The sequence below is a fragment of the Pristis pectinata genome, chromosome 20 (assembly GCF_009764475.1).
Source record: "Pristis pectinata isolate sPriPec2 chromosome 20, sPriPec2.1.pri, whole genome shotgun sequence".
NCBI classification, from domain to species: domain Eukaryota; kingdom Metazoa; phylum Chordata; class Chondrichthyes; order Rhinopristiformes; family Pristidae; genus Pristis; species Pristis pectinata.
In genome coordinates, this window is record NC_067424.1 from 6,500,464 (window position 1) to 6,521,083 (window position 20,620).

Here is a 20,620-nt window from a genome sequence, read left to right on the forward strand (position 1 = left end):
CCGGGTGCTCCGGTTTCCCCCCACATTGCAAAGACGTACGGGTTAGGAAGTTACGGGCGTGCTATGTTGGCGCCAGAAGCTTGGCAACACTTGCGGGCTGCCCCCCAGAACACTCTACGCGAAAGGTGCATTTCACTGTGTGTTTCGATGTACATGTGACTAATAAAGAAATCTAATCTCTCCGTGTCTCCACCCCTCGCACTCGAGGGGCGATTGGCCTCCCTCCCTGCTGTCACTATCCGGTGAGTCTGAGCCTGCTATCTTTAGTAGAGCAGAACACAGTTCATTGGCCGAGGCAGCTCGGGGCGTTGTAGAATGGATGTGCGAATGCCTTATATAAAATGCCAGGCGGTCTCACGCGTTTGGTCGGAACTTCGCCCCGCGGGAACCACAGCCGGTGTGTTGATGCCACGGCCGGGACAGAAAGACATGAAGGCTGCAAAAGCCAGAGCGAAGACCACGGCGCTGGTCGCGCTGGTGTTGTTCTCGCTATTGCTGATCTTCCTGGGCGCCCTGTTGATCAGGACCTACACGTTTCACCCCAAGCAGCAGCGGGCGGCCGGTCAACGCGCAGCCCTCGCCGCTAACTTCAGCCTGAGCGAGAGGAGCCACATGCTGGATGCTTTCAAGGGGGCCCTGCGGATTGCCACTATATCCTGGAGCGAGTCCGACTTCAACACCTCCGCCCTGCGGGAGTTCGGCCACTATCTACCCGCAGGTACCTCTCTCCCCCACCGCGCCTCTCTCTCTCTCTCTCTCTCCGCTTGTCCACCCTCTTGACAACTCGACTTGTTCTGTGTTGTTGGTGGGAGATGAGGGGTTGCAGCATCTTCTGTCCCTCAGCAGCCTCTGAACTTTTGGGAGGGGGGAAGGAGGTAAAAGATTAATTCACTCACACTGGGCGGGGGGAGTGGCTGTGGGTAATACGGAGACAGCGGATGCTGGAATCGAGAGCAACAAACTTCTGGAGGAACAGCATCTGTGTGTGTGTGTGTGTGGGGGGGGGGCAATAGGGATGGGTGGCGTTTCAGGTCGAGACCCTGCATCAGGGCTGAGAGGGGAGATGGTCGGTCTAAGGAGGGGAGGGGCCGAGTGGTGAGACAGGAGCCCTGAGGTGACTGGCGCCTGTCTTGCTGTGTCTGTAGTGGTCGTCCTGAGCTCCAGGCCATCTCAACTCCCCTTCCCATTCCCACACTGACCCGTCCACTCTTGGCCTTCTCCACTGCCAGGGTGAGGCCCAACCCAGACTGGAGGAAAAACACCTCATTCTGCCAGCAGGTGGTTTTTTTTCCCCACTCCTTCGCCACCCACTCCCTCTGTCCCCCTGCCGCCCCCCCCCCTCCCTCCTCCCAATCCTCGGGTCCTCTATTTTTGTCCCCTTTCCCATACAGCCCCCTCCCTCCTCCATTTGTTTCTTTTTCTACCTGCCAGCCACCTTTGCCCCCAGTAGTTTCCACCTCCTTTGCATATCTGATTCCAACACTAGGAGTACTTTGTGTTCGTGCTTATCTCCCTCCAGCTGCTGTCTCCAAACTTCACCCTCCCCTCCTCCCCACCTCACTGTCTGCCTGTCATTTTTTTCCTCAGTCTGCCTCCCTCTATCATCCACCTTCCTGTCTCCCAACTTCACTCGCTCTCCCCTCCCTGACCTGACACAACCTGCCCATCATCTGGTACCCCCCCCACCCCCCGAGTCTACCAATCATCTTGTACGGTTAGCGTAACGCTATTACAGCGCCAGCGACCCGGGTTCAATTCCGGCCACTGTCTGTAAGGAGTTTGTATGTTCTCCCCGTGTCTGCGTGGGTTTCCTCCGGGTGCTCCGGTTTCCTCCCACATTCCAAAGACATATGGGTTAGGAAGTTGTGGGCATGCTATGCTGGTGCCGGAAGCGTGGCAACACTTGCGGGTTGCCTCCAGAACACTTGACGCAAAGATGTATTTCACTGTGTGTTTCGATGTACATGTGACTGATAAAGATATCGTATCTTATTCCAATCTCAACCCCTTCCCTTCTCTTTATATTGGTCACCTCCCCTCTACTCAGTCCTGATGCAGGGTCTCCACCTGAAATGTTGACGATTCCTTCACCCCCCGCCCCCCCACCCATAGATGCTGCTCGACCCGCTGAGTTCCTCCAGCAGATTGTTTGTTGCTCCAGATTCCAGCATCTGCAGTCTCTTGTGTCCCTATCCTTTGAACTTTGGGGGGAGGAGTTGTATATTAATTATAGAGAAGGGCAGTGGGTGAGAGAAAGCCACAAGAGATGACAGATGCTGGAATCTGGAGCAATAAACAAACTGCTGGAGGAACTCAGCGAGTCAGGTAGTGTCTGGAAAGGGAGAGGGCTGGTTAATGTGTAGTGTCAAGACCCTGCATCAGGACTGAGATTGGAGAGGAGATGGCCAGTATAAAGAGGAGGAGGGGTATAGTGAAACAGGGACCTGGAATTGAAGCTGTTTCCTCTGTTGGTGACCTTGTAACCATTGGATTTCTGGAAAACCCCACCTCTTTCACTAATGTCCTTCAGGGAAGGATATCTGTCATCGTCTTGCAGTCTGACCTGTATGTGACTCCAGGCTTGTCTGCCTGGTCAATGTATGACTTCAGGGGTGAAAATAGATCATAAGACATGGAGCAGAATTAGGCCATTCGGCCCATCAAGTCTGCCCCGCCATTCGATCATGGCTGATTTATTTTTCCCTCTCGACCCCATTCTCCTGCCTTCTCCTTGTGACCTTTGACGCCCTTACTAATCAAGAACCTATCAACCTCCACTTTAAATACACCCAATGACTTGGCCTCTGCAGCCGTCTGTGGCAATGAATTCCACAGATTCACCACCCTCTGGCTAAAGAAATTCCTCCTCATCCGTTCTAAAAAGACGACCCTCTATTCTGAGGCCCTCTATTCTAGTCCTAGACTCTGCCACTACTGGAAACATCTTCTCCACGTCCACTCCATCCAGGCCTTTCAATATTCAGTAGGTTTCAATCTGTTTTCGACCCCCCCCCCACCCCCCCACAACCTTCTAAACCCCAGTGACTGCAGGCCCAGAGCCACCTAATACTCCTCATATCTTAACCCTTTCATTCCTGGGATTATTCTTGTAAACCTCCTCTGGACCCTCTCCAGGGCCAGTACTTTTTTCCTTAGATGAAGGGTGCAAAATTGCTCACTATATTCCGAATATGGTCTGATCAACGCCTTATAAAGCCTCATTTAAGAACCTCAGATACAGTCCTATCACCTAGAAGTAACATTCTGGTGAATCCTTTCTGCACCCTTTCCTGCTTAGAGGTCCTTTCTGTAGCAGTGTGACCAGAACTGCACACAAGGCTCCTTGTGGTTTCACATGTACAATTGTAACATAATGTCCCAACTGCTGTCCTCAGTATCCTGACTGATGAAGGTAAGTGTGTCAAACACCCCCTTCACCAATCTGTCTACTTGTGTCTATGCTTCCAAGGCTCTGTCTGTTCTCCAGGGTCCTACCACTTACTATGTTAAGACCCGCTCTGGTTTAACTGACCAAAATGCAACACCTCACGCTTTTCCAAGTTAGACTCCATCTGCCATTCCCTTGAGCTGATGATCTTCCAGCAGCACTTGATGTCAGCCTCAGTATGTGTCCCTAGAAACAGCCCAAAGATTGGAGAGTCCTTTGTAATGCAGCTGCTTTGAATGAAATTCTACTTCAAGTTCATAGTTTGTTGAAAGCGACACCACAGGTAGACAGAGTGGTGAAAAAGGTATTTAGCACGCTGGCCTTCATCAGTCAGGTCACTGAGTATAGGAGTTGGGACATTATGTTGCAGTTGTACAAGTCGTTGGTGAGGCTGCACTTGGAGTACTGTGTACTGTTTTGGTTGCCCTGTTATAGGAAAGATGTGGTTAAACCAGGAAGAGTGCAAAAAAGATTTACGAGGATGTTGTCAGGACCAGAGGGCCTGAGTTATAGGGAGAGGTTGGCCAGGCTAGGTCTTTATTCCTTGGAGTGTTGGAGAATGAGGGGTGATCTTAGAGGTATATAAGATCATGAGGGCCTCAGATAAGGTGGATGGTAGCAGTCTTTTCCCAGGGTAGGGGGGTCCAAAACTAGGGGGCATAGGTTTAGGGTGAGAGGGGAAAGATTTAAAAGGGACTTGAGGGCAACTTTTTCATGCAGAGTACATGGAACAAGCTGCCAGAGGAAGTGGTTGAGGCAGGTAGAACTGTATCGTTTAAGAAATACTTGGATCAGTACATGGAGGGGTGGGGCTTGGGGGGGCACATGGACTGAATGCAGGAAATTGGGACTAGCTGGGTGGGCACGGTGGTTGGCATGGACTGGTTGGGCCAAAGGGCCTGTATCTGTGCAGTATGACTCTCCTTTTCCAGACCTTCTTCGCAAATGCCCACCCCACAGAGGTGGATGATCACCTCATCCTCATCAGCCATCTTGAGAGCAGTGTGCACTGGGGGGGGAGACTCTAACCGTGCAGGGAGGGGTGCTCTCACGGACAGCCAAGCAAGGTCTTGGTGCTTGTTGGTGAGTTCTGGTGATGAGGTGTTCTGCCACATAGTTTTGACCATCTGGTCAGGGGAATAGTCCCACAGGATCCATCTTGTCCTTCTCCTGCGATGTGTACAGAGCATCTCGTGCTTACTGCTCGAGCAACTTGTGGTCAAATGTGTTTTTCTGCAGGCAGTTTTCTACAAAGGACATGTCTAACTAAGTGGAACATTAAACAACATCGAGTCTAGGCCCATTCTTCACAACACCAGGGACAGGTAGAACCTCAGCACCTCGTGACACTTTGGTTCTTCACACAGCTTGGCACAGCGGGCTCTTTGCCACACTTAGCTCACGAAGGCTCCCCAGTCCCACCCTGTGAGTCAAAAACTGGAACTGCTTAAGGAAAGAATTGCATATTGCAGGGGAAGATGACTAGATCTCTTTCAATAGAATAACGATGAGATAGTAAATGGCTTCTCCTGCCTTTATCTTCTAGTTTTAAAAAGAAAGTTTGTAGATTTTATGCTAGCTGAATTTTAGTTAAGGTTTTAATCTGTATTTTACTTGCGTATAGGAGGGATGTGGTTTTGTTTAGAAGAAAGTAATCAGATGCTTGAACTAAAGATCCTGATCTCAGCTAGGGAACATCTGTCCAGTTAATTAAATACATCTGGAATTTGGAATTGAGGTACAGTGGAAAAACTTGCTGTGCATGCCATCCATACAGATCATTTCATTACAATAGTATGCTGAGGTAGTACAAGGGAAACGATGCAGAATAGTGTTACAGTTACAGAGAAAGTGCAGGCAGACAATAAGGTGCAAGACCATAATGAGGTAGATTGAGGTCAAGAGTCCCATTTTATCATACTAGGGACTGTTCAATAGTCTTATGACAGCAGATTGGAAGCTGTCCTTGAGCCTGGTGGTACGTGCTTTCAGGCTTTTGTATCTTCTGCCCAATGGGAGGGGGGAGACGAAAGATTGTCTGGGGTGGGGGTCTTTGATTTTGTTGGCCGTTTTACTAAGGCAGTGAAAAGTGTAAAGAGTCCATGGAGGGGAGGCTGGTTTTCATGATGTGCTGAGCTGTGTCCACAACTCTCTGCAGTTTTTTTGCAGTCACGGGCAGAGCAGTTGCTGTACCAAGCCGTGATGTATCCAGGATGAAACATTGTAGTAAAAGCAAGGATCATTAACCGTGGAACCACAGGAGTGCGACAAAAGAACAATTTGGTTCACTAATGTCCTTCAGACAAGGAGATGCGCTATCCTTGTCTAGCTTGATCCACCAATGTGGTTAACTCTCAACTGTCTTCTGAAATAGGCCAGTGAACCATCTAGTTCAAGGAGAATTGATGGGCAATCCTCTCTACAATGTCTGCATTCTACAACTGTTGTAATTAATGTAATGTAACACTCCAATGTTTTGTACATTAAATCTCATGGGGGATTAAGGGAATGAAACTTGTTAGATATTTAAGGATTTTATTTCTGAATAAAACTCTAATTTGTAGAGCCTGTCTCATCTGCTTCTGCCCCCCAACAAGCCAGTTACGAAATTGAGGATTTTCACATTGTTTCTGTGAAGAACTTGGTTCAAACAATGAGAAATGTGTGTGCACGCACATACACACACATTTGCACATGCAGAAACACACACACCCAAACAGTAATGCAAACATACATACACCCAAATGCACACGTTAGCATGTGGATGTGTACATGTTCAATGGCAACATTCAATAAAGATTTGAATAAATATGTTGCTAATCTAAGAGTTCTTTTCTGTTTCTGTGGCTGACATTGAGCAGGGTATGAGGAAGAGGAAGTTGTTCAGAATCTGCCACTTTAATAATATCTGTAACATTGTACCAGAGCTTCAAACTCTAGAGTTGCCAGCATGCTGAAATTGTTTGAAATTTGCAAATTTGTTTTGTCACTTAGACAAGTAATTTCCTGTGAGTGTAACTCAAAACAGAATGTTTCTCAGAAAAAGGACATTGCAGATTTGAGTACTTTGCATTGGTATTTACCAAGAAGAAGGACATGGATCGTGAGATCAGTGTGAAGTGTGCTAACATGCTGGGGCAATTAGAGATAAAGAAAGAGGTAGTTTTCAGTTTCTTGAAGAATGTTACGGTGGATAAGATTCTGATGGGATATACCCCAGGTTATTGAGAGATGAGATTGCTGGGGCCTTGACTAAGATCTTTGTGTCCTCTAGCCACAAGTGAGGTCCTGGAGGACTGGCAAGTAGCTAATGTCCTTCTGTTCAAGAAAGGAAATAGGGATCATCCTGGAAACTATATTGAGTCTCCAGTTTATAGTTTCCAGGATTCTCCCTGGAAGTGGTAGGGAAGCTATTGGAGAGGATTCTTAGGGATAGGAATTATGAGCATTTGGAAAACCATGGCCTAATTAGGGACAGTTAGCTTGGCTTTGTGTGGGGCATGTCTTCCTAACTTGATTAGTTTTTTGAGGAGGTGATGAAGGTAGAGCTGTGGATGTTGTCTGTGTGGATTTTAGTAAGGCATTTAACAAGGTCCCTCGTGGGAGGCTCATCCAGAAGGTTAAGATGCGTGGGATCCGCGTGACTTTGCCATTTGGATTCAAAATTGGCTTGCCCATGGAAGGTAGAGGTCAATGGGACTTATTCTGGCTGGAGGTCCATGACCAGTGGTGTTCCACAGGGATCTGTACTGGGACCTCTGCTGTTTATGATATATAATAATGACTTGGATAGAAACGTGGATGGGTGGGTTAGTAAGTTTGCAGATGATACAATGATTCATGGTGTTATGGATAGTATAGAAGAGTGTCAAAGGATACAGCAGGATTTAGATCAGTTGCAGAGATGGGTGGTGAAATGGCAGGTGAAGCTTAATCCGGCCAAATGTGAGGTGTTGCACTTTGGGAGATCAAATGTAAAGGGACAGTACACAGTAGGGCAGGGTCCTTCACAGTGTTGATGTACAGAGGGATCTTGGGGTCCAAGTCCATAGCTCCCTGAAAGTGGCTACACAGGTTGATAGGGTGGTAAAGAAGGCATATGGCATGCTTGCCTTCATTAGTCGAGGCATTGAATTCAAGAGTTGGGAAGTTATGTTGCACCTTTATAAAACTCTAGTTAGGCCCCATCTGGAGTATTGCATTGTTCTGGTCACCCCAGTTATAGGAGGGAAGTAGAGGCTTTGGAGAGGGTGCAGAAGAGGTTTACTAGGATGCTGCCTGCATTGGGGGCATATGCTATAAGGATGAACGTGGGTTGTTTTCTCTAGAAGAACGGAGGCTGTGGGAAGACCTGATAGAAGTTTATCAGATTATGAGAGGCATAGATAGGGTAGACAGCCAGTATCCTTTTCCCCAGGGTTAAAATATCTAATATCAGAGGACATGCATTTAAGGTGATAGAGGGTAAATTCAAAGGAGATGTGTGGGGCAAGTTTTTTTTTTAGAGTGTTGGGTGCCTGGAAGGCACTGCCAGGGGTGGTGGTGGAGGCAAATACGACAAAGGCATTTAAGAGGCTCTTAGACAGGCACATGAATGTGCAGAGAATGGAGGGATGTGGACATTGTGTAGGCAGAAGGGATTAGTTTAGTTGGGCAGCTAATTGCTAGCTTAATTAGTTTGGCACAACATCATGAGCTGAAGGGCCTTTTCCTGTGCTGTACTGTTCTATGTTCTATCCTTGTAGCTAATACTCTCTAATCCAGGCAACATCCTGGTGAACCTCTGCACCTTCTTCAGAGCTTCCACATGCTTCCTGTAATGCAGTGGCCAGAACTGCACACAGAACTACTGCAAGTGTGGTCTAAACAAAGTTTTATACAGTTGCAACATAACTTCCCAATCTATTTACACTCAACACTCTGAATGATGAAAGCAAATATGCATATAACTTCTTTACCTCGTCTGTCCTTTCAGGCATTTATTTCTCTATCATCGAATGCAATACTCTAAACATGCATTCCACCTTTATCCTCATCTGGGATTTCACGTTCAAAAATAATTGAAATCTCTTCTTGATCTTAATTCAATAATCTTCATATCTAACCCAAATGGCACTGTTTCTATACTAGGAAGTAAATTTTTCATTGGTGTTTCTAACCAAATCCATGTGAAGACGCACAATTTGGCAGAAACTAAATGGGCGGCACAGTGCCACAGCTATTAAAGCTGCTGCTTTACAGCTCCAGTGACCTGGGTTCAATCTCAATCTCTGTCTGTGTGGAGTTTGCACGCCCTCCCTGTGACCATGGCTTTCCCCCAGGTGTTCCAGTTTCCTCCCACGTCCCAAACATGTGCAGGTTGGTAGGTTAATTGGCCGCTGTAAATCATCTCAATGTGTAGGTGAGCTGTAGAACTAGCGAGGAAGTTGATGGGAATGTGAGAAGAATAAAATGAGATTCGTGTGAACAGGTGGTTAATGGTTGGCAGGGATATGTTGAGCAAAAGGGCCTGTTTCTGTGCTGTATTACTTTATGAATCGAAAATTCTGAGAAGATAATTATCCATGAGCAGTGCATGGCTGTCATGGGCTGAATGGCCTACTCTAAGTTTTTCCGATCCTGTCCTTTGAAAATGAGTAAGGATCTTACAATCGGGGAAAGTTTTTTTTTAATTTAAATTTTTAAAATTTTATTTACAGTGTGGTCACAGGCCCTTCCGGCCCAACGAGTCCACGCCGCCCATTTCAAACCCAAATTAACCTACCCGTACGTCTTTGGAATGTGGGAGGAAACCGGAGCACCCGGAGGAAACCCACGCAGACACGGGGAGAACGTACAAGCTCCTTACAGCCAGCGACGGGAATCGAACCCCGATCGCTGGCGCTGTAATAGCGTCGCGCTAACCGCTACGCTAGCCTGGTATGTGCTGCTAGGGGTGGTGGTGGAGACAGATACGATAGGGGCATTTAAGAGGCTCTAAGAGAGGCACATGGGTGTGCAGAGAATGGAGGGATGTGGACATTGTGCAGGCAGAAGGGATTAGTTTAGTTAGACATTTAATTGCCAGTTTAATTAGTTTGACACATCATCGGCTGAAGGGCCTGCTCCTGTGCTGTACTGTTCTATGATCTGTTGTGCAGCCTGGTGTGATGTTCAAGGTTCCCTGACAAACAGAATTCAGAGGACATACCCTTAATTGGTTATGCTAGTTGGCCAGGTTTTTGTTCCTCTGCGACAACCAGTAAAGCTTCACAATTAGGGAAATAAATTATTTTAGCTAGTAGATGGTATCTGTTCCTAACATAATTGGAACCACTCCCCGATGACAAAAACAGAAAGGCAAAATGCTGGCAATACCCTGGGTCAGGCTACATTGCAGAGAAAAAAACAGAGTTAGCATGCCAACAGAGCAAGGTGGAAAATGAGCTTGTTTTAAGCTGCAGAGAACGGTGGAGAGAACCAGAGGGCGGAGAGCCAGAGAAGCTGAAAAGCACAAGTGGTCGTGCTGTCAGCTGGTGAAGACTTGTTAGATCACAGTGGAGATGTTAATAGGGGGATCTGAATGGCAGCAGAGGAGAGAAGCATGTTGTGTGATAAGAGTTAGTTTACCTTTCATTATTGTAGCAATTCCTGCCACTACCAACAGATGAGCATCAGAATAAACTACTTTCACTTGAAACAAATTGACGAACCACAGTGGGAAGTTCCCTGTCAGAATACAATTGAAATCTGGAAGAGGAAATGCATTTTTAGAGTGGAGCCCTCTGTTATCAGATCATTTCCATCTGCAAGCATTTCCCTTGATCAGGTTGCTGTACTGAATCATATCTGTATTATGGGCCAACAATTTAAATAACAAGCAGAGTCAAACGAAAGGAAGTGGATTTACCAGGTATAGAGTTGTCAGGCCCAAGTGCTGGAGCCAGCTGGGCCGGTGCAGTGTGGTTGAATTAAGTTCTCGAGGGCAGCTCAGAAACATTGGATCGTGTTCATGTAACCTGTCCTGAGGCTACATTTGGTCTGTCAAGTGTATGCGTGAAGTGTAATGTTATTTTTCTCCACTTGCCTCACTCCCTCTCTCAGCCACAGTCTCCCTCCAGGTCCCTCACTCCCCCTCTCGTCCTCTCACCTTCTCTCCCTTAGTTCCCCCTACTCCTCTACATTCCATTCACTCTCCCCCTCCCCTCCCTCCCCTCCTGGTCTACCCTTTCTCCCCACCTTCCCCCCCCCCCATTCCCCTCCCTTTCCCCCTCCCCCCAGTGATTGTCTTCCTCTCCCTCTCTCTATCTCCTTCTCACTCTTTCACTCTCCCTCTCTCCTACACCTGTCCTCCCTCTCCTTCTGCCCCTCAGTCCTCTCACACACTCCTCCTCTCCCTCCTTCCCTTGTGTTCATCACTCCTTTACCTCCTCTCGCCCTCAATCTTTCTCGCACCCTCTTTCCTTTCACTCCCTTTCTCCTCTCCCTCCTCCCTCCCTCCCATTCCTTTCTCAAAGCTTTGTAAACACCGGCAGCCACCTCTTTTTATGGAAAAAAATTCCCAGAAGATGGAATCCCGCAAATTCCACAATCACGTGATCCACTTGTTCCACAGTGGCGCAGCTGGTAGAGCCACTGTCCCACAGTGCCAGAGACCCTGGCTCAATCCTGACCTCGGGTGCTGTCTGTGCGGAGTTTGCATGTTCTCCCTGTGACCAGATGGGTTTCCCCCGGGTTCTCTAGTTTCCTTCCACGTCCCAGATGTACAGATTGGTCAGTTAACTTGGCCGCTGTACGTTGTGTGGGTGAGTGGTAAAATCTGGGGGGAATCGATGGGAATGTGGGGAGAATAAAATATGACTAATGTGTAATTAGTACAAATGGGTGGTTGATGGAGCGCATGGACTTGATGAGCTGAAGGGCCTTTCCCCATACTGTATGAGTCTACACCTCTTTAAGATAAGATATCTTTATTAGTCACGTGTACATCGAAACACACAGTGAAATGCATCGTTTTGCCTAGAGTGTGCTGGGGGCAGCCCGCAAGTGTCGCCATGCTTCCAGCGCCAACATAGCGTGCCCACAACTTCCTAACCCGTATGTCTTTGGAATGTGGGAGGAAACTGGAGCACCCGGAGGAAACCCACGCAGACACGGGGAGAACATACAAACTCCTTACAGACAGTGGCTGGAATTGAATCCAGGTTGCTGGCACTGTAAAGCATTATGCTAACCACTATGCTACCGTGCCTGCTCAGACTCCAATATCCTGTCTACAATGGGTCAGATATGAACTTCTGAGCCAGTTTTGCCTCCAACTTTGACTCTGTTCCTTGTGTCTTTGCAGTCTTTCCAACTGTGTTTTCCTCGAGCCTTGTGCGCCATGAGATTATCGCCAACTACAGTCACCTGTTCACTGTCTACGGGTCAAACAGCTCCCTCCAGCCATACATTCTAACCGCCCACCTGGATGTGGTTCCTGCAGTAGAAGCAGAGTGGGAGTTCCCACCATTCTCTGCGGAGCAGCACGATGGCTACTTGTACGGACGGGGCAGCTTGGATGACAAGTCATCTGTTATGGTATTGTTTCTGAAAGCTTTTCCTTCAGTTAGTTTTGCCTGCTTAAATCATGTGGTGTGAAGCATCCATTACTTTGACAACACAATTGTATGGGGATTATGCAACTATAGAACCACTTGAACACAGGAGGGTATTGAGGCCATGAAATTTTCTACTACAGAATGTAGAACATGAGGGGCAAAAGATATCAAAGTCAATACCATCGAAGTCGAGCTTATTTTCATATGCACAAGTACATGTATGTACAGGTGCAATGAAAAACTTACTTGTAGCAGCATCACAGGCACATGGCATCAGATAAGCAGCATTCACAAGAAAAACATAAAGTAAGCACATTTTTACAAGGAAGAACACAATTATAACAAACAAAAAACAAAGTCCATTTTAGTGCAAAGTGGTCATAGTGTTGCTAAACTCTAGTGATTAAGATATGATATGATCTCTTTACTAGTCACACGTACATCCAAACACACAGTGAAATGCATCTTTTGCGTAGAGTGTTCTGGGGGCAGCCGCAAGTGTCGCCACGCTTCCGGCGCCAACATAGCATGCCCACAACTTAGGGCTGTGCCGGTTGGTTCAAGAACAAAATAGTTGAAGGGAAGTAGCTGTTCCTGAACCTGGTGGTGTGGGACTTCAGGCTTCTGTACCTCCTGCCCGATGGTAGCTGCGAGAAGATGGCACGGCCCGGATGGTGGGTATCTTTGATGATGGATGTTGCCTTCCTGAGGCAGTGCCTCCTGTAGATACTACTGAGATATAGAGGGAGGGGAGTGTTTTTTTAACACAGTGAGTGGTGTTGACATGTGGGATTGGTGGGAACAGGGTCAATGAGGGATTACACAAGGAATCAAAAAGCAAAAAAACGTGCAGCTGCTGAAAATCTGAAATAAAAACCAAAAATGCTAGAAATACTCAGCAGGTCAGGCAGCATCTGTGGAGAGAGAAACAAAGTTAACATTGCAGCTTTGATGACCTTCACTAAGAAGAGCCAAGAGATGGAGGCACAAGAGACTTCAGATGATGGAATTGGGAGCAAATATCACTGGTAGCCATTGTATCTCCACTTATCACCCTCTAGGAGATGTCTCCACCTTTACCCTCCCCTTGCTCCACCTGACACCAACTGCCCATCATCCTTTACACCTCCTTAGTTCACCTTCTACCTACTGACCCCTGTCTTACCCCTCCCCCTCTCCTCTTTGTGCAGGCCATCTCCCCTCTCCACTCTTGGTCCCGATGCAGGGTCTCGATCCGAAACATCAACAGTTCCTTTCCCCCCCTGCTCAATCCGCTGAGTTCCTCCTGCAGATTGTTTTTTGTTCCAAGGCCCAAGAAGTATTTCCTTTCTCACCACATCTTCCTCACTCTGCAGCTTAAAGCTTGTTTTTGTTTAACATTTTTCTTCCACTACAGATGTGAGTTCATCAACCTGAAACATAAAGTCTGTTTCTCTCTCCTCGGCTGCTGCCTGACCTGTTGAATATCTCAAGCACTCTTTTGTTTATATTTACTCTTCAAAAAGGATTGTCGGGCTGCAGGGAAAGTGTGGGATAATGGGACTGGAATGGATTGTACAAGAGACATGGCATCCTCTGCAATTCTATAAGCCTTACACCATAGTTGATGTCAGAAAAAGCTAACTGCATCAACTGGAGTCACAAGAGACGTCCAGTAACCGGTTCCCCTCTGTCCCTTTTCTCTTTTCTCTCCCCTCCTGATCTACCTGGCCCTCACTACTGTCTCTCCCGTCCCCCACTCTCCATCTGCCCATCACCCACACACTCCTCCCACTGGTTCCCTTCCCCATCGCCCTCCCTTTATTCCAAGCACTTTCCTCTCCTATCAGCTCCAGCCCTTTGTCACTTCCACCTATCACCTCCCAGCCTCTGAGCCTATTCCTGCCCCCCCCACCTGGATCCACCTATCACCTGCCAGCTCTTGCTCCACCCCTTCCCCCCCCCCCCCCCAACTCTCTCCCCTCTACCTTTCCAGTCCTGATGAAGGGTCTCGACCCGAAACCTCGACTGTCCATTTCCCTCCACAGATGCTACCTGACCCGCTGAGTTCCTCCAGCGTTTTGTGTGTAACTGGATCAGCTGCCCAGTTCCAACAAGTACAGTAAATCTCCAATAATCCAACACACCTTGGACATTGATACTGGGCCAGCAGATTTTCCAGAATATTGAATGTTATTTCTATTAATCTCACAATGCGCTTTTAAGTTTTTAGATGTGATGCAGTATTATAATTCCCAGTGAACCTGATGAGTTTAAAGAGGGGATGGGAACCAGGGTCACCATGAGTTTAAAGTGAGTGCAAGAAGCAGGGTTCCGGTATGTTGGAAGGAAGTGTTGGAGGGGCTGCAGTGAGCACAGGGACCAGGTACTTTGAAAGGAAGTACAGGAACCAGGGCTATAGTGTGTTTGAAAGGAGTGTAGGAGGCAAGGCCCGATCAATGTCAGTGGAGTGTGGGAACTAGGGCTGCAGTAAATTAAAAGACCATAAGGTGATAAGAGCAGAATCAGGCCATTTGACCCGGTGTGTTTGCTCTGCTGTTCAATCGTGGCTGGTTTTTCTTTTCAACCCCATTCTCTCACCTCCTCCCTGTTAACCCCTAGCCCCCTTACCAATCAAGAACCTATCGATTTCTGCCTTAAATACACCCAATGAATTGGCCCCCACAGCCTTCTGTGGCAACAAATTCCACAGATTCACCACCCTCTGGCTAAAGACATTCCTCCTCATCTCAGTTCTAAAGGGATGGCGCTTTATTCTGAGGCTGTGCCCTCTGGTCCTGGACTTTCCTGCTAATGAAAACATTCTCTCCACATCCACTCTATCCAGGCCTTTCAGTATCCGGTAGGTTTCAATGAGATCCCCCCCCCCCCCCCCCCCCCATCCTTCTGAACTCCACTGAGTACAGGCCCAGAGACATCAAACACTCCTTGTATGTTAAGCCTTTCACTCCCAGGATCATGCTTGTGAACCTCCTCTGGACCCTCTCCAGGGCCAGCACATCCTTCCATAGAGCCCAAAATTGCTCACAATGTTCCAAATGTGGTCTGACCAATGCCTTATAAAGACTCAGCATTACATCCTTGCTTTTATATTCTAGTCCTCTTGAAATGAATGTTAGCATTGCATTTGCCTTCCTTACTACCGACTCAACCTGCAAGTTAACCTTCAGTGAATCCTGCACTAGGACTCTCAAGTCCCTTTGCACCTCTGACTTCTGAATTCGCTCCCCATTTAGAAAATAGTTCATGCCTTCATTCCTTCTACTAAAGTGCATCACCCCACACTTCCTTGCACAGTATTCCGTCTGCCACTTCTTTGCCCACTCTCTCCCAACCTGTCCAAGTCCTTCTGCAGACTCCTGGCCTCCGTGACATGATCCGTCCCTCCACCTATCCCTCCACCTACAGAAAGGCAGCACAAGAACCGGTGCCCCAGTGAGTACAGGGAAATATGTGAGTCAGATGCCAAGCCTTCAGGGTTTCCGAATGGTCAGACATCAGATGTTTAGAGGTTTACTGTATGCCTCTAATATAAAGGCACATTATGCTGAATTCTTACCAGCAGACAAGAAGCTTTGTTTAACTCAGAGACATTGAGAACAATGAAACATAGCTGCAGTAACACTGCAGTTCCAAGCCAAGGCAGTGGTGAAAAAAGTGAGCAAACTGTCAATCAGTGCAGCAAGTCTCATTGGAAGGAGAATTATCGGCCGTTTGTGCGGAGGTTATTTTATGCAGTAAGTGAAAGCTATCACTGTAAATACCAGCCTAAGGCCAGTTGGTTCTGGCATTCTTATTGAGCCTGCAGGATGTGCTGTCAGCAATTTATCTGCTGGGCAGAATCTGCTGTCAGTCATCAGTTGCTTTGTGCAGAATTATGCATGGTTCAGTGAAACCAGGGGAATGAACGGAAACCCAGCCAATACGCTGCTGTGGCAGAACGTGGTAACACCTGATGAACAATTTTGTGGAGTAGGGCATAGAAGAGAGACTACAGGGTGTTTGCATTAACCTGCCCTGGAATAGATGAAGTTGAAGTTCAAAGAGTCTTAAACGGAGTAAACAAGGAGCAACTGCTTTCAGTAGCAGATTGATTGGCAGTCGAAATCGACAGGTAGAAAATTATTGGCCAAAAATTCAGACACAGGAAGTTGCTACCATTAGTAATGCACTACCATTAGTAGTGCAAAAGTGGTAAATGCAATTTCAATAATAAGTTGCAGTTGTACAAGTCGTTGGTGAGGCCGCACTTGGAGTACAGTGTACAGTTTTGGTCGCCCTATTATTAGAAAATACATGGTTAAACTGGAAAGAGTGCAGGGAAGATTTACGAGGATGTTGCCAGGACGAGAGGGCCTGAGGTATAGGGAGAGGTTGGCCAGGCTGTGTCTTTATTCCTCGTAACGTAGAAGAATGAGGGGCGACCTTATAAAAGTGTTTAAAAATCATGAGAGGCATAGATAAAGGTGGATGGTAAGTCTTTTCCCCAGGGTAGGGGAGTCCAAAACTAGGAGGCATAGGTTTAGGGTGAGAGGCAAAAGATTCAAAAGGGACCTGAGGGGGCAACCTTTTCATGCAGAGGGTGGTGAGTACATGGAACGAGCTGCCAGAGGAAGTGGGTGAGGCAGGTACAATAGTATCATTTAAGAAGCACTTGGATAGGTACATGGAGGGATTTGGGCCGAATGCAGGAAATTGGGACTAGGTGGGTGGGCACAGTGGTCAGCATGGACTGTATCCGTGCTGTATTGCTCTGTGACTCTATAATAAGGAATGACATGAATATTTAAAGGGAGAAAATGTCCATCAGATCCAGGGAGATGAACTAACTGGATAAAGCTTTGCAAAGATTTGCTGCAGGTACAGTAGACTGGTATTTCGCACTGTAAATCTATAACAATGTGGCTGAGTTGGAACCAGGATTGTGATGAATGTGCAATAAAATATTAGATTGTGCGAATCATCAGCTTTTACCTGATGTGTGAGAGATTTTTCACGAATGCTTGTTTTTAAGAGTTCTTCCAAAACCCAAATTGTGACTCAGTCAAGGTTTTATTAGCTTCTCCTGCCCCGGGGTTGGAAACTGGTGGGTGAGAGATGAGTAAGGAAGGGTACAGCCTCCCTGACATCTGCATGGTTATCAACTCTGTCTCCAGTGCACTGACCTCCGCCCACCACCACCCCCCCCCCCCCCCCCCCCGAGATTGTTTCTGAGATGTTCCAGTGGGGGGGTGTGGGGGAGGTTGAGAACGAGGGAGTGCGGAATTGGGATGAGCAGTCAGCAATAGAGATGGAGATAAGGAGGGTTTTCTTCTCTCGGATGGTTGTCATAGAGTGTAGAAACTGCCTCATTGGCCCACTGAATCTCTGCTGACCATCAAGTACCCATTTGCACTAAACCTCACTGATAATTTACATTCTCCACACCTTCACGTCAACTCTTCCCAGAATCAACTACACGTAATTCTTAGTGACCAATTATCCTGCACGTATTTGGGATGTGGACCAGAAGGAAACCCGCACATTGACAGAGAGAACATACAGACTCCACACAGACAGCACCGGAGGTCAGGATTGAACCTGGGGTCTCTGGAGCTGTGAGGCAGCAGCTCAATCAGCTGTGCTACTGTGCCACTCTAAATCTTTGTGAATCTTTGGCATTTTCTACCTGCGAGAGCTGCGGATGCCAAACCGTTGAAGATATTCAAGGCTGAGATGGAGAGAACTTTGGACTTTTGGGCAGTAAAGGGTAATGGGGAAACAGACCGGAAAGTAGAGCTGAGGACAAAGTCAGATCTACCAGGATAATGGATAGCAGAGCAGGATCAGGAGGCTGTATGGCTGACCACTGCTCCCGCCTCTTTATCAGGATATCTCCATACTGGAAAATGTTGTTGTGAGGCCACTACCATTCCTGCATTGTAGTTGAAACCTTTGCATTCAAATCAGTTTGGTAATAGGTAATTGGTTTATTATTGTCCCATGTACCAAGTTGCAGTGAAAAGCTTTTGTTTGCATGCCATCCAGACAGATCATACATAAGTACATTGGGGTAGAACCAAAGGAAAAACAATGCAGAATATAGTGTTACAGTTACAGAGACAGTGCAGCTAAAGTGCAAGGGCCACAACGAGGTAGACTGAGAGATCAAGAGTTCATCTTTATCATATAAGAGGTCCATTTAAGAGGCTTGTATTGTTCTTGCAGGCTTGCCTGATTCACTTGCTCCCGTGTATCAGTCACTGTGATTTCGAGTGCGCTGACAATACTTACAGCGGCTCACTATTCTTGTGGGAAAACTCTTGGCTTTTCCCACAGCAGAACAGGAAAGGCAGAGGCAATGCAATATGTGACAGCATGGCACCACACACTGGGATAACCTTAGGGTCCAAGGTGCATGTGGGAGTTAAGAGATTTGTTCTCCAAAGGCAGTATTATGAAGAGTCGTAAAAGAAAAAGAGCAATTTGCCCTGGTTAGTCAGAGTTTTAAGGCAGAAACTTAAACAGGGAATGACTGGGAAACTTTTCCTTGTGGAGCAAAAATAGTTCAAGTGTAACCATGTCTGCCAAGAGCCTCAGTGAAAGCAGAGACCTATTTCATCTGCAAGGGGTTTGACGTTCAGTGGGAGAAAACAAGAATATTAAAAATCTGAGTTTGGAGCAAGTGGCTTAAAAATGACCATTTATTCTGTGGACTAGCACTCCCTGGTACAAGAGAAACGTTGTCACTCACACTCAATTGTGAATCATTCCATTGACTTAGTTATCAAAACTAACAATTTGACTGAAAGATATTTAGTGGAAACCTCGTTCTAACATGTGTGGTCTTTATTTCCCCTAGGGAATTCTCCAAGGCTTGGAATTTCTTTTGAAACGAGGCTACAAACCACATCGATCGTTTTACATTGGGTTAGGACATGATGAGGAGGTGAGTCGAAGTCAAGAGTTGAAGTTATAGATCGCCACGCTGTCCAAACCAGCCTTTAATTACATCAGTGTATTTATTCTTTGGGTGCTTTGTGTTTAAAGATGTTCTAATGGTCTTAATGACATTCTAATAGTTTTATATTTAATTGTCTGGATATTGCAAGGTGGAAATGTGATATTGTTTGCCAATACCCTGAGAAAGCTAACGTTCTCTGCAGGATGGATTTGTGTGCAAGTTCAGGGGGATCCCTGGCAACCAGTAGAAAGGTCTCATCGTGTCAGCCGAACCACCAATCACAAGGCAGGTTTCCCACGCAGTGAACAAGGAAGAAAAAAGGAGAAGGCTTGAGGCAATAGAGTTGCTGCCTCTCAGATTGAGTCAATGTTGAGTTTATTGTCACGTACACAAGTACATGTATGCACAGCTGCAAACAAAAACTTGAAGCAGCATCACAGGTACATTGCATCATATAAGCAGCATTCACAAGAAAAACATACACAACTTTTACAAGAAAGAACACAATTGGGACAAAAAAATGTCCATTTTAGTGCAAAGTGGTCATAGTGTTGCTAAACTCTAGTGATTAGGGTTGTGCAGGTTGGTTTAAGAACTGAATGGTTGAAGGGAAGTAGCTGTTCTTGAACCTGGTGGTGTGGGACTTCAGGTTTCTGTACCTCCTGCTCCAGCAGCCCAGGTTCGATCCTGATTTTAGGTGCTGTCTGTGACCTTGTGTGTTTCCTCCAGGTGCTCCAGTTTCCTCCCACATCCCAAAGACACGTAGGTTGGTAGGTGAATTGGCCCCTGTCAATGCCCCTTGTGTGTAGGTGGGCAGTAGAATCTGGGGGAATTGGTGGAAGTGTTGCAAGGGTGCAATGGGATTAGTGTAAATGGGTGTTCGATGGTCACCCCAGACTCGGTAGGTGAAAGGGTTTGTTTCCATGCTGTATGACACCATAACTCCATGGCTACAAGAAGAATAACTTCCATTTATAAAGGTATCTGAAGCGGCACAAAGACATACCAAGCCACCTCACACAAGTGTTATCAAATAGAAGTTTGATCCTGAGCCATGAAAGGAGATGTTAAGGTAAATAAGTAAAGTTTAAAGAAGCAGCTTAAGGAATGACTTGAATGAAGGAAGAGAGGCGAAGAGGTTTAGGAGGTGGATTCCCAAACTTGGGAGCAAAATCGATGAAGGCATACTGGCCTTCATCAGTCAGGGTATTGAGTGTAGGAGCTGGGACATTAGGTTGCAGCTGTACAAGTCGTTGTTGAGGCCTCACTTAGAGCACTGTGTACAGTTTTGGTCACCCTGTTGTATGAAAGACGTGGTTAAACTGGAAAGGGTGTAGAAAAAAATTTACAAGGATGTTGCCAGGGCTAGAGGGCCTGAGTTACAGGGAGAGGTTGGCCAGGTTAGGTCTTTATTCCTTGGAACGTAGGAGAATGAGGAGCGACCTTATAGAAATGTTTAAAATTATGAGAGGTGTAGATAAGGTATCAGTCTTTTAACTGGGGGAGGGGAGTGCAAAACTAGGGGGCATAGGTTTAGGGTGAGATGGGAAAGATTTAAAAGGGCACTGAGGGGCATTTATTTTCACACAGAGGGTGGTGAGTATATGGAACGAGCTGCCAGAGGAAGTAGTTGAGGCAGGTACAATAATA

At 46.8% G+C, this 20,620-nt stretch overlaps 1 protein-coding gene across 1 annotated transcript in view; it reads left to right on the forward strand.

Annotated features, from left to right (window-relative positions):
* The first annotated feature begins 200 nt into the window (after positions 1 to 200).
* LOC127580788 (N-fatty-acyl-amino acid synthase/hydrolase PM20D1-like) overlaps positions 201 to 20,620 on the forward strand; it is a 91,760-nt gene continuing 71,340 nt past the window's right edge. The window contains exons 1-3 of the mRNA XM_052034676.1: positions 201 to 718; positions 11,775 to 12,007; positions 18,869 to 18,955. Of these exons, the coding sequence (XP_051890636.1) occupies positions 316 to 718; positions 11,775 to 12,007; positions 18,869 to 18,955 (723 nt within the window). The 5' untranslated portion in view covers positions 201 to 315. The remainder of the gene's footprint in view (positions 719 to 11,774; positions 12,008 to 18,868; positions 18,956 to 20,620) is intronic.